Consider the following 14,950-nt stretch of genomic DNA (forward strand, 5'->3'; position numbering starts at 1 on the left):
GTCTTTTGTAAAAGATAAACCTAGAATTGCGAGATAGTCAAGAAACGAAATTACCTCAATTACCTTTATTTAAAGAAATAAAAACAGAGAAAAATAAAAGATAAATAAATAAAAAGTCAGAATTGCGAGATGTAAACTCAGAATTGCAAGAGTCAAAATTCTGAGAAAAAACAGAATTGTAAGAAAAAAGCACAAATTGTAAGATCTAAAGTTTATAATTATGAGAAATAGTCAGAATTCTGAGTGGAAGAAGTTGCAGATATCTTTGAAAAAAAATGTACAACTATTCAGTTACGAAGCCATGGTGCAAAGTTTCCAAATTATTTTATTGTGACTTTCATACATTGTTTCATTTTAATAAAAATCAACCCCTGTGATATAAAAGTGCCCATAGCCAAAAAATAAAAAATACACTCAAATGTATGTGTGTGTGTGTGTGTGTGTGTGTGTGTAATACCTGGTTGTGAAGCATTGATGAGCGTGTTGACCAGTCCAGTAAGATCTATGGAGGCGGAGTCAATGTGCTCGGCTGGGATCTCTGGGTAAATGAAGATTACACTGATTTATACTTGCTAAAGGTATTTATCGATCTACAAATCCATTCTTTACAGCCCTGTAAAATCCTCCTAAATCTCATACACAGAAGCGGACCCTGTACACATGAACCTCATTACCAGGTTTCACCACCACATTCATCATTTCACATGCACCTAATCATTAGGACCAAATGCCTGAGCATGTACAAGCATTTTAAACCCTTCATATACAAAGATTGCAATGGTTCATGCACTTAACAGCCTCCATATGTGTGTCTGTACTTTAAGAGCTTTATGATTGTCCTCCACGAGAGACTCTGATTGGTTACCTGTTGACACCAGGAGCTCTCGTTTTTCTGTTCGGATCAACTTGCTTTGTCTTATAACTGAAAAAGACATATTATTTACCTCTTGACTAGCAGCTATATTAATGCAAAGATTGTCTTTTTTATTCTACAGTTACTAACCTTGTGTATGAATAAGGAACAGTGTTACTATGACAGCACATATTCTGATGCTGATCCGATGTTTTAGTTTGAGTTTAGCCATCTCTGCAAAACAAACACAGTAAAAACCTTAAAAACACAGCTTATTTGGAACTGTTTGTACCTGAATAAATTACATATAGGCAACAATAGTGTGTATGCACAGCAATGAGAACATTCATGCAGTGAGATTTCACCAACAGAGCTGAGATTGTGCTGCCCTCTACATGTGAGTAATGCATGTGAACTGCACTGCCTAACTACTAGCTTGTTTAAAAAGAAATAGAAATATAAAAATCTTTAAATCAAGCCTGGAATGCCTCTGATCTTTTATTATTATTATTATTTAAGGTACAGTATTTTCCCTTTCATGGGCATTATTTGCCTTTTATTTTATAAGTAGGATTATTATTATTATTATTATTATTATTATGTCTAATAATATTAAAACACAGTTTGTCCATTTATGATAAGTAAACTAAATCAGTTAATTGAAATAAATTCTCAATTTGAATCATAAAAATATCAAACATTTAGCATCATATACAAAATAGCTGTAAATTATGCAGAAAATATGCTAAGACAATAAATACTCTGCGATGCATAAAAATGAGAGCTTTTTTAAATTAAATGATTCTATTAATTGTTTTTTTTTCTCCCACAAAAATCAAACACACATTATATTATGCTTGCCAGGGCTGCATTTATTTGATTAAAAATACAAATAAATATAGAGTTTTTTTCCTCTCTGGTTTGGACATGTTTGCTAAGTGTGACAAGATTTCACACTTCAAATTAATCTCCACAGAGAGTGGATCAGTCACGGTAAACTCAATTAGCCTGAATCAGCGGCTCTGCTCTAGCTCTGTACACAGACCACGATGTTCACAAGTTAAAATGAGTCTTTCACTGCTGCAGAACAAATATCATTAAAGATGAAAGACTTCATTAGTAGCATCACAACAGCACTAGCTCAATCCTCTAGAGGAATTTAGCTGATAATTTAATGCTGGTCTGGAATAGCTACAGTTAAGTAGAGTACAGTCTTACAGATTTTATCTAAAGATGCCTGATGTAATTCTAATACAAATAGAGACAGAAAATGGAGCGATAAAGAGAGAGGGAAAAATAATTTTCTGGTTATTTTTCTATGCATATTTGACATTTGACATGGCAGACAATTACCACCAGTGAAATGATGGACATTTAAAGAAAAACAAAAACAAAACTAAACTGTGTCTTTCAGTAACTGGAACTATAAATAAATATATACTTGCATAAATAGATAAATACATAAATAAATACATGCAACTCACTGATTAAATCAATTACAAAAATATTATAAAGAGATATTTACATCTTAAAACTGCCAAAAAGACAGAATTATTTATCCAAACTAAAATTACACTAAAAAAGTTCACACTGTATATTAAGTGCCAGTGAGAGCTGAAACACAGAGAGAGAGTGAGGAAGAGTGTGAACTAAACAATAAAAAAACCACACTCACCTGCAGAAGAGAGACACAGACACTGCAGGACACAGACAGCCATCTGCTCACTGTCCGCTGTCTCTCACACACTCACACACAGAACCAGCAGGGCATCATGGTCCCCGGAGAGGGCAACAGGCTGTAATAGCCCTCCAGTGTGTCACCTGAGCTCAGCTGGCAAACACAGAGGACCTGCTCTCAGCCCAACACACACACACACACACACACAGAGATACTCTCACAGATATAGAATCGTTCTCTTTCTCTCACACACACAATCACACACAAAGAAACTCTCACAGATATAGATTCTCTCCCTCCTGCTAAATGTAACACACAGTTATACAAACTCACACACATGCCAGTTTCACCATAATGGTTTCATAGATGCGATTTCAAATGACTTCAGACATCCCCAAAAGCCTATTTTCATTTTATTTGGACGAATTAATAGTATAGCCTCTTTTCTCTTGCAGATGTAGCTGTCCAAAAACCCCTGAAGTTGACACTTTTGGCCTTTCTTTAAATATGAAAATCACACATCCTGTACACTAAGCCTCTCTTCTCATGCACATTCTGTTTGGCAGCGTATGGTTTCTGGGACAGCGCAAGGCCTGGGAAACTCTGTTGTCCTGGACACCAAGAACTAGGCAGAGGGCCATTGCCACAACAACCCCTCTACTTGTGTTCGTCACAATATTTCAAGCCATTTTCTGTTATTGCGACTCTACTGAACTCTGAACACAGTGACTGGCTCTTTGGTGACCAGGAGATACTAAATGTCGGTTCAGCTGGGAATCTTTAGTGTCATGTTTTACAAGCAACACGTTACTTTCAGTTACTGTTTTCAATGTACACTCTTAAAAATAAAGGTGCTTCCCGATGCCATAGAATAACCTTTTTTTCTAAATGGTTCCATAAAGAACCTTTAACATCTGAAGAACCTTTCTGTTTCACAAAAGGTTCTTTGGGGCGAAATAAGGTTCTTCAGATTATAATGGTCATTAAGAGATGGTTCTTTAAAGAACCTTTTACTGAATGGTTCTTTGTGGAACCAAAAATGAAGCACCTTTATTTTTAAGAGTGTACATTGAAAACAGTAACTGAAAGTAACGTGTTGCTTGTAAAACATGACACTAAAGATTCCCAGCTGAACCGACATTTAGTATCTCCTGGTCACCAAAGAGCCAGTCACTGTGTTCAGAGTTCAGTAGAGTCGCAATAACAGAAAATGGCTTGAAATATTGTGACGAACACAAGTAGAGGGGTTGTTGTGGCAATGGCCCTCTGCCTAGTTCTTGGTGTCCAGGACAACAGAGTTTCCCAGGCCTTGCGCTGTCCCAGAAACCATACGCTGCCAAACAGAATGTGCATGAGAAGAGAGGCTTAGTGTACAGGATGTGTGATTTTCATATTTAAAGAAAGGCCAAAAGTGTCAACTTCAGGGGTTTTTGGACAGCTACATCTGCAAGAGAAAAGAGGCTATACTATTAATTCGTCCAAATAAAATGAAAATAGGCTTTTGGGGATGTCTGAAGTCATTTGAAATCGCATCTATGAAACCATTATGGTGAAACTGGCATGTGTGTGAGTTTGTATAACTTTGTGTTACATTTAGCAGGAGGGAGAGAATCTATATCTGTGAGAGTTTCTTTGTGTGTGATTGTGTGTGTGAGAGAAAGAGAACGATTCTATATCTGTGAGAGTATCTGTGTGTGTGTGTGTGTGTTGGGCTGAGAGCAGGTCCTCTGTGTTTGCCAGCTGAGCTCAGGTGACACACTGGAGGGCTATTACAGCCTGTTGCCCTCTCCGGGGACCATGATGCCCTGCTGGTTCTGTGTGTGAGTGTGTGAGAGACAGCGGACAGTGAGCAGATGGCTGTCTGTGTCCTGCAGTGTCTGCGTCTCTCTTCTGCAGGTGAGTGTTTTTAATATATCTTTATTACTAACTGGTGCAATTTGAAGATTTAACATAAAAAAAATCAAGTTCGTCATAACATTTGCATATTATCTCATCAAATTAAACTATTAAAACTGGCCTTGACCAGAATGTAAATAAAGATTATTATTCAAAAACTGGAATGAATATAAGAGCTTAGAAGGCCACTAGTGTGAAATCATTTCATCTGAAACCAAAAAGAAGAGAACGAAAACATCATTTTTTGGGTCTTCAAAAGGAAAGTACACAACCGAATAGGTCCTAGGAAAATGAACAGATGCTTTACTGATACCACCGAGAGCAAAATGATTATGGATGGCCTAAATAGCAAAATGATGGCAGGTTTGATTCATGATGAAGAGAACGTAATGACCGGCACAGAGGGACTGGTGCTCTAAAAGGCCAAGGCACAAACAATAAACAGCAGTGTATCTGTTGTACATCAGTAGTCTGAGATCAGAATAGAAAGCAGTCAGTAGTCAGAGAAAATCAGATAGCAGTTCTTACTTTCAGAGAGCAGGTGAATAATAGTAATGGGCAGCTGTTTGGTCTGAGATAATTGACCGTTTTTAATCCAAGATAAAGTGTATAAAGATATTAGCGGGCCGCTTTATTGGGCTGATTTGTGACTGATTTTTAGTTTAGCTGGTTTAGTTAAGGATAGTAATGGATAAGTGTTTGGACATCTGTGCTTAGTGACTAGTTTGAAATAAAAAGTTGATTGTAGTGTTTATTCTGGGATAATGACAACAGTATTTAGTTTGAGATCATGGATATTTGAGTTTGACTTGAGTTTAACAGTGTTTAGTCTGAGATGATGATGAGCGGCAGTGTTTAGTCTCATGATCGCAGGATTATAGGATGGTTAATGGGATAGTTCACCCAAAAATGAAAATTCTGTCATCATTTACTCAACTCTCATGTTGTTCCAAATCTGTATGACTTTGTTTCTCACAAAAGAAGATAGTTGGAAAAATGTCTCAGTGTTTTGGGCCCCATTGACTGTTCTTGTATGGACAAAAACATTCTTCTTTTAGAACAAATATCTTTTGTGTCCACAGAAGAAAAAAGTCATTTTCATTTGGTGAACTTCATCACTTTAAGCATCTAACATCATACTAAACCTCATTTTACTGCCTTGACCTCATCATAACCCCAGGCTTATAGCAGACAAGAGTAACAGAGAAGGAAAGAATGGAACAAAGAGAAGAAAAAAAACATCCATGGTCAAAATGACCAATAAATGAAATAACTAAAACTTTAAGAGTAATTGTTCATTTCCATTTTATGGCTTTTTTTCTCTGAATTCAAACTCTTTGTTGTTACAGGTATACAGATATTAGTACTATTTATCTCAAACTCTAAATGCAAGTTGCAAAATTTGATTTGTGCAAGATTTACTGAACATCAGTTTCGACATTGTGAACTGTAAAATAAATAATTAGATAATAAATGGAAGTAGATATGCAGAACCCATAACCAGGGGCAGGGTGGTTATAGTTAACTGAAACAACTAAAACAATAAAAAATGGTTTAAAATAAAAATGAACAGAAATAAAATATTTTAAAAATATTTCTGTTATGTGCCAGGGCAACATTTGTCATTTTCATTTAATTTAACTGGTTGCACAAAAAAAAAAAACTAAAACTAAAACCAAAATAATTTAATAATAATATTTTAAAAAAAAACACTCGCAAGTTTAAAATTAAAATGAAATGGAAAATATACAAAAAAAAATTTAATATAAAAAAACTATAGTAGTATCCAAGATGAATGATACTAAAATAACCTGGGGAAAAACTGACATTACAGACTGAATTAATTTTACAACAAAAACAGACAGTAAATTCACATTTGAACACTGAATGTACGCATGATCTGTTCAATGTGAAACCTTTTGGAAGATCTAAGTATTTGTTTTGGAGTAAAAACATTCAGTAAGTGTAACTAATAATTATTGTAATTTGATAGGTAAACTGGTCAATGTTAAAAAATAATTCTGCTGTCTAAGGATAAAGTTTGATCATTTCCCACAGTTAATTGACCCTGGAATGATCCGTGCGATTGATGTAGGGTTACCGTAAGGAAACTGTAGTTGTCATGGGAATGCTGGTCCTACGATACAGTGGCAATATTCACTGAGCCGGCAGTTTTATGTGCTGCTCACAGGCGGGATGTGCTCATTGGTTGGATTAAGGCCAGACACTTGAGGAATTCCTAACTGAGGCTCTGCTTTTGGTCCTTAAAACGGCTAGTGGCGAAAATATGACATGTCCCAGAGTGCAGTTCATGCAGACCAGAGTAAAAAGGTTTGTACAATCTGCAAAAGGAACTAAAAACGAGCTCAAGATGTGCTCAAACCCAAGTATTCAAAAGCAAGTGCAAACCGGAGGAGACGTCGATACATTTAGCTGCTCCGTGGATGAGTCATGCAGTCCATGCATATGAAAAGATGTGTAAATAGAAAAATAAATGTTTACAAAAATGGCATAGCATCTGTTGTGTTCTCCTCCCTTAAAGTTCCCAGTCAAACATAACCACACAGTCTCGATCTGCCAAGTGCGGTGTCTACCACTAGAGATAAAACTCATGCATTCCATGCAGTGCTCTTTGCTTTGCAGGGGTAAAGCGTGACGTGGATACATATTTAGATATGACGAGTATTATGTCTGTGTCGTTTTGTGCTGTACAGAGTCTGTAGTCTTTAGAAAGAGTGTGTGTCAGTGCATCTTTAGGGTGGTGTTCCCCACGCTCCATCGGAGTGGAACCCGTCTCCGGTGGACGAGGGTGGAACAGGTCCACTGGGTGTAAAGGGATCAGTGTCCGTATCCGTCTCGCCCTCAGCTAAATAGCGCCGGTCGCGGCCCCAGCTCGACCCCGCCGTTAACCCTGAGGCCTTGCCCGTGACCTCCTCTTTCTCGGCGGAGATGCTGAATCCGCTGGGCGAGCGTTCCAGCTCCTCGTGAGTGACCGACAACAGCGACAGTGGCGTTCCCACCCTGCGGCCTCCCGATTGGCTGACGTTGGAGGACGGGGAGTGGCTTGGCAGTGGGCTGATGGGCAGGACGGTCGGTCTGGGCGGGTTGGCGTCGGAGTGCGTGTAATGCGGCGTGTTGTGCGGCGGCGGGCCGTAGCTGCAGTACACATGGTCGCATGCGACGCTGACGGTCAACGTGGGGTCGCAGCGCTCCATGGTCATGTGGCCGGGGCCTGTGAGGTCATGTTGCATATGCATATCCACCAGGAAATCCAGTTTCTTCTCCATGTCTTCCACCTGTGAGTGAGGCGACGACAGAGTTTAGCACAACAACTTTAGCTAGGCCACACAACCAGCTGTCAGAGCGCAGTACCTGTCTCTCAACCCGCACAAATCTACCCATCATGCTTTGGTCTTCGGGATCTGGAAGGCTTGCTTTGGCAAGATATGACTCGTGTCTGAGAGAGAAAAATGGAGAGGGAATGTAAATCTGAGGAAAAGTGTATAAATGAGAATAGTTGCATCTAATTAATTTAATAAAAAGTGATACTAAATTATTAATAATAAATTATATATCTGCAAAGCTGTTTATTCAATATAGGGATTAATTAGTCATTATTATTAAATATTAGTGCTGTCAAATGATTAATCGCGATTAATCGCATCCAAAATAAAAGTTTTTGTTTACATAATGTGTGTATACTTATTATGTATATATAAATACAAATACATGGATAAAATATAATATCAAATATAAGAATATAAATATATAAATGTATATACATGTAAATATTTTCTAAATATATACTGTATGTGTGTGTATTTATATATACTCTACATAATAAATATACACAGTACACACATATATTATGTAAACAAATGTTTTTATTTTGGATGTGATTAATCGTTTGACAGCACTATTAAAAATGGTTGTGGTTTTATTAGGATTATGCTCTAGCAAAATAATAGTGTAGCTTTAAATATAGTGTTTAATATAGTTTTAAACACAATAAAAATATAAAAATAAATATTCCTTAAAGTTTGGTGAGCTTTTACCTAGGTGACTGCTGGGTGGGGTACGGAAATGGTGCTTTCTGGGGTTTCTTGTGTTTTGGAGTGAGAGGTGGTCCTGGTGTCAGTATCAGATCTAGTCTAAAGATGAAACAGCAAATATTAGATTATTTTACTCACAAGAAGATTATATGTTACAGTTTAAATGATGCAAGTGAACAATTTGAAATGGAAAAATGTTTGACTCATTTTATCATCGTGAAGTCATTTAAAAGTTTCCTATAGTATTTCTTTAAAATGTGCATGAGTGTATGTTTTAATGTGTGTGTGTGTTACCGTGTCTGTAGATATTTGATTCTGGTGAGCATGTCCAGGTGTCCTGCAGAATACTGCTCAATCACATCCTTTACATCATACGGCCTCAGAGTCTCCTTAAAACGCTTCTTACTCAAAAGGAATATTATGATCCTACAAAATGAGAGAAAAAAAGAGAAGTTCTTTAATGTCTTTTGTAAGTTGCTTTGGATAAAAGCATCTGCTTATTGTATAAATGTAAATGTAATGTTCACCCAGGCTGCATTTATTTGATAAAAATACAGAAAAAAGTAATTTCATGAAATATTAAGTAATATTAAGTAACACGTATTATTATTATCATACATAAACATACATTTATTAGTATGAAAACTGATGTGCTGCTTAAAATATTTGGAAACTGTGATAGATTTTTTTTTCAGAATTGTATGAAGTTCTAAAGAACAGAATTCATTTTAAATATAGATTTTTTTGTAAAGATGTAAAAGTACTTTTAGTCAATTTATTGCTCAATGAAAGAAAGAAAGAATTAAAGAACAAAAGAAAGAAAGAACGAACGAGAATGAAAAAATGTAATAAAGAAAAAGTGAAAAAAGACCACAAGTGGTTTTTAAAGGGGTCATATGATGCGATTTAAATGTTTCCTTTCTCTTTGAAGTGTTACAAGCTCTTGGTGCATAAAGAAGATCCGCCCAAATGTTCACGCAAAGAAAGAAGGCGTAACTTTTATTCTCGCTGTAGTATTGTTGCTGCCGCCATGTCGTGAAGGCGCTGTGTGTTTTGTTGTGAAAGCGAAACTACTTTGTTTGGTCTTCCAAAAGAGGACGATATCCGCTTCGTCATGCCTAGAGATGATCCGTGCTGGTCGCTGAGGGAATACATCAACTTTGCGCTGTGGATCGCCGAATCGGCTTTCACCGTGGACGAAGCAGAGTCCAGCCCGGGGTCGTCACATGTGGTTGCCACAAGCCCGCCGGACGCTCCTTCGTCGAATCCGCAGGCCGCTTTGTTCTCAAGCCCACCCGCCTCTGCTCACTCTAGCCCGCCGTGTGTTTCGTTGTGAAAGCGAAACTACTTTGTTTGGCCTTCCAAAAGAGGACACGACTACAAATCAGTGGTTAAGTTGTATTTACAACACTGTTCCAGAACAGTTCAACCCAAATATTCAGATGTGTGCAGCGCATTTTATGGAGGACTGTTTCCTGATCCTGGTAGAGTAGACTACAATGCCGGCTGTTCTGACTCACAGCCTGTAAGTATGTTTTTTTTATTTGAAAGAATTTGCCACTTATGATTCAAACACGAGTTTTGACCAGTGTAGAGTAGCACTTGTTGTTTGTAATTTCTCTGATCACAAATGCAGACATGGTTTTATGTTTATGCGGCGCGATGCAACGCAACATGTAAAAAGACAGTATAAGTCATTATAATCAGTAATTATGTCCCCACTGTATGCAACAAATGCCTCGTTTGTAATGGTTTTTAATGTTTTTGTCTCATCACTCCGGCCGGATAGGGCATCACAGTATGGTAAGGGATGTAACATTTCCGTCACACGCTTGAGGTATTCGACCAATCACAACGCACTGGATAGCTGGCCAATCAGAGCACACCTCGCTTTTCAGACCGATGAGCTTTGTAAAAATCAACGCGTTTCAGAAAATTTTATTTTTAGCAGCATCATATGACCCCTTTAAGGACACAAGATTTAATATTTGTGTACCGCAGCGCTCTTATGACTAATTTGAGAGTTGGGATCATCTCCTCCAGCAGTATGTCTGGTGGGAAGCCCTTCTCCTCAGGAGTGGGGTCAGGCAGACCTCCTGTATCTACAGTGAAACAACAAAACAAGGTTAGATTAACTGCATTGTGTAAGTGTCTACTATACTTGTGTATTTATAGTAGTATCTATTATTATAGTGTGTAAATTGCTAAGAGTGTGCATATTTATGTATATTGAGTATGCATATTAACTGTACAAGTACTGTGTACTGTTTTTCTAAGTATGCACTAGTTAAAAAGTTTAGTACTTTAAAGAAGTTCAGCTTTTAAAAATGCATCTTGAGTATGTGAGTGAGTGTGTGTGTGTGTGTGTCATACCCTCTGAGCTCTGTCTCAGGGCATAGGCCTTCATTCGGAAAGCAGTTCTGAATCTCTCTCTGTTACTGAACCCTGCTGGTTTGCCCTCTTTTGATGGACTCTCCTCAACCGCCTCTGCTGGCCCGCAGTTCCCTGACACACTTTCAGGATTGGCAGCAGGCATCATCACACGGGCCCTTACCATCGACGGTCTTGGGGTCGACAGCCGCACACGTTCCAACAAACTCAACTTCTGACTGAAGAAGAGACAGAATAACAGATGAGTTGAATCTCAGAGCTCTGAACACATTTACTTAATATTCCTTATCATTTGGTAATTCTTATTGAGTGTTCCTCAAAAGACAAAACAGTCTCTTTGTCTTATAGTGTCGTACAACACAGGTCAAGTTAACAAAATAAAAATGATTTTCATTGACATATGGTTTAAATTTTTAATGAAAAATATCTCTAACAGTATATATATATATATATAGGTGCATCTCAATAAATTAGAATGTCATGGAAAAGTTCATTTATTTCAGTAACTCAACTCAAATTGTGAAACTCGTGTATTAAATAAATTCAATGCACACAGACTGAAGTAGTTTAAGTCTTTGGTTCTTTTAATTGTGATGATTTTGGCTCACATTTAACAAAAACCCACCAATTCACTATCTCAACAAATTAGAATACTTCATAAGACCAATAAAAAAAACATTTTTAGTGAATTGTTGGCCTTCTGGAAAGTATGTTCATTTACTGTACATTTACTCAATACTTTTTTGCTTTAATTTTAAAACCTTTTGCTTTAATTACTGCCTCAATTCGGCGTGGCATGGGGGTGATCAGTTTGTGGCACTGCTGAGGTGGCAGGAGAAACTGAACCCTTCCAAAGAAACAACGCAGGGCATTCTCTTGTGAAGGGTCCCCAAGGACGGACACACACACACACACACACACACACACACAGTCTATGTGCTGCGGCACACACAGTATCTCTTGAGTACAGTGAAAAGAAGAAGATTGAAGTGGTGAGAGGGACCGAAACATCTTGAAATGCTCCACAATTACAGCTTATTACCAACTAGTTACTGATACAACACTTTCCCACACACACACACACGCACAAAACACAATCTGTCTACAGTCAATTCAAACTGTCTGAGAGGGTTTTAATAATTGAAAAGTGACTCTGTGTGTTTATGTGTGTGTGTTGTAGATTCATTGGACATACAGGAAAGCAGTGAAAACGTGAGAACAGACAGGAAGAGAATCAACGCATAGATTTCACATGAAAAAATGAATGGAGCAAAATGTCACAAGCTACTTAACAGTGTGTGTATGGTCCAGTTTCTCCATTTTGGACTTGTTTTAGTAGGTCATTGATAATGTCAGGCTGCAGGTTTCCCAGCCATTTGGCTTTGTTTGTATGTGTGTGTGTGTGTATGTATTTGTACCAGTGGGTCAGGTTTTGCTTACATTTTGGGAACAAAATGTCTGTAAATGGATGGTAAGACCTGAAATCACCTGCATACTAGACAATGTTTTAATAAAAATTTAAAAGTGCAGAAAGGTTGTGTGAAGCTTTGGCTTAAAGTATCGGTCAGGAAATTAAGTCATAAGGAATCAGGAATCTGATTCAACTTAGCAAGTCCATTATAGATTCTTTTACTGAGCACTTTTGAAAAAGCAGCTCTTCCTTTCAATAATTAGTCGAACTAAACAATAATGCTAAACAATGTGTTTTCTCGCAAACTTTTGTGTTCCTTAAAAATGTGTTTGTTTGCAAGACTTTCCCGTGATAAAGTTTGCATTTGCTTGCAAATATTTTGCATTCTCCTGAGAAACTTTGTGTTCACTTGCAAAACCATTGTGCATTTAGTAGGTCATTGATAATGTCAGGCTGCAGGTTTCCCAGCCATTTGGCTTTGTTTGTATGTGTGTGCGTGTGTATGTATTTGTACCAGTGGGTCAGGTTTTGCTTACATTTTGGGAACAAAATGTCTGTAAATGGATGGTAAGACCTGAAATCACCTGCATACTAGACAATGTTTTAATAAAAATGTAAAAGTGCAGAAAGGTTGTGTGAAGCTTTGGCTTAAAAAATAGGTCAGGAATCTGATTCAACTTAGCAAGTCCATTATAGATTCTTTTACTGAGCACTTTTGAAAAAGCAGCTCTTCCTTTCAATAATTAGTCGAACTAAACAATAATGCTAAACAATGTGTTTTCTCGCAAACTTTTGTGTTCCTTAAAAATGTGTTTGTTTGCAAGACTTTCCCGTGATAAAGTTTGCATTTGCTTGCAAATATTTTGCATTCTCCTGAGAAACTTTGTGTTCACTTGCAAAACCATTGTGCTCCCCATTAAAGTTTGTATTCTTTCACAAATATTTTTCTTTCTCCTGAGAAACTTTGCATGCCCTTGCAAAATAGGAATAATAGAAATAATATGAGGTGGAAGAAAAACAGTGCTCAGCGAAGCTTATACATTAACGAGAGAATACAAACATTTTGTGAATGCAAAGTTCCTTAGGGGAATGCAATACCTTTGCAAAAGAATGCAAGTTTTGTGAGCGAATGCGAAAACTTCAAAATATAATATTGTTTCTCATCTCCGTGTCCATATATAGGCTCCATATTCTGGTCACGTTTATTTTTAACAAAAAAATACCATTTATTACAACAAAACTATTTTGAATGTTTATCCTTAACTACATTTTGTCATATGAAAAACCAGTAAATAATTTAACTCTTTAGGTCATATCTGTCAATCATTTTCACTGATTCACTCAAAAGAATCAGTTCATAAGAGTCATTTGTTCCTGAATTGGACTATACTGGACTATGAGGACAATGCAATAGAAATGTGGACTCTCTATTTGTTTTTATATTTAGACATTCAAGAACAGTTAGCTAAACCAAACATCAAGAATATTAGAAGAAAAAACAGTTCTCGATTCACAACCTTAGGTGGAGAAAATATCTTCAGCTCAGTACAAAAAAAAAAAAATTGAAGTGAACGAAAAAGTCTTTACCATGATATTAACGTAAAAGTGTGCGTGTTTGCTTTAGTTTCTCTATTTGAACTTGCTTGGTAGGTCACCGGTAGTGATAATGTCAAGCTACAAGTTTCCCAGTGTATGTGGATATTTGCGCAGGTGTGTATTTGTGTAGGTGTGTGTTTTGCACTAATGTATTAGCAGTATTAATGTGTAATCTGATCTCTGATCTGGACTGAACATGGATTACAGGACTCGGGTCAGGCGCTACAAACAAGCCCAGCACTCAATCCAACTCTCCCTCTGTTTCTATCTGTAAATCTTCCGTCTTTTAACAAATGGACTGTCAGGCCAGTGTCCAGGTCAAGGACAACTGATACTCATTATTATATACGCAGTCCATCTTTGTCAAGGCTCGTCATGCTTAGATCGCTAATAACAGTTGCCATCATTTTCCTTACAGTGACACGGACGTCACACATCCAGCCGTCCATTAATTTTTTTTTAAGTGAACGAAAAAGTCTTTACCATGATATTAAAGTAAAAGTGTGCGTGTTTGGTTCAAATAGAGAAACTTTAGTTTCTCTATTTGAACTTGCTTGGTAGGTCACCGGTAGTGATAATGTCAAGCTACAAGTTTCCCAGTGTATGTGGATATTTGCGCAGGTGTGTATTTGTGTAGGTGTGTGTGTTTTGCACTAATGTATTAGCAGTATTAATGTGTAATCTGATCTCTGATCTGGACTGAACATGGATTACAGGACTCGGGTCAGGCGCTACAAACAAGCCCAGCACTCAATCCAACTCTCCCTCTGTTTCTATCTGTAAATCTTCCGTCTTTTAACAAATGGACTGTCAGGCCAGTGTCCAGGTCAAGGACAACTGATACTCATTATTATATACGCAGTCCATCTTTGTCAAGGCTCGTCATGCTTAGATCGCTAATAACAGTTGCCATCATTTTCCTTACAGTGACACGGACGTCACACATCCAGCCGTCCATTAAATTCTCCCACACACACTCATGTTCCCTCTCCCTCGCTCTGCTCTGACACGGTCATCTATCAGTGATCCATAATTCACTCTTTTCTAATATCACATATAGAACTACTGTCCAC

The 14,950-nt window shown here is 37.5% G+C and overlaps 1 protein-coding gene across 1 annotated transcript in view; it reads right to left on the bottom strand.

The window, feature by feature from the left end:
* Positions 1-6,456: 6,456 nt before the first annotated feature.
* kcnq3 (potassium voltage-gated channel, KQT-like subfamily, member 3) overlaps positions 6,457-14,950 on the bottom strand; it is a 19,906-nt gene continuing 11,412 nt past the window's right edge. The window contains exons 10-15 of the mRNA XM_016255593.1: positions 10,853-11,088; positions 10,476-10,581; positions 8,774-8,905; positions 8,483-8,578; positions 7,800-7,884; positions 6,457-7,723 (exon numbers count right to left, since the gene is read on the bottom strand). Coding sequence (XP_016111079.1) covers positions 7,181-7,723; positions 7,800-7,884; positions 8,483-8,578; positions 8,774-8,905; positions 10,476-10,581; positions 10,853-11,088 — 1,198 coding nt within the window. The 3' untranslated portion in view covers positions 6,457-7,180. The remainder of the gene's footprint in view (positions 7,724-7,799; positions 7,885-8,482; positions 8,579-8,773; positions 8,906-10,475; positions 10,582-10,852; positions 11,089-14,950) is intronic.

The sequence above is a fragment of the Sinocyclocheilus grahami genome, unplaced genomic scaffold (assembly GCF_001515645.1).
Source record: "Sinocyclocheilus grahami isolate Dianchi unplaced genomic scaffold, SAMN03320097.WGS_v1.1 scaffold1350.1, whole genome shotgun sequence".
Lineage (NCBI taxonomy): Eukaryota > Metazoa > Chordata > Actinopteri > Cypriniformes > Cyprinidae > Sinocyclocheilus > Sinocyclocheilus grahami.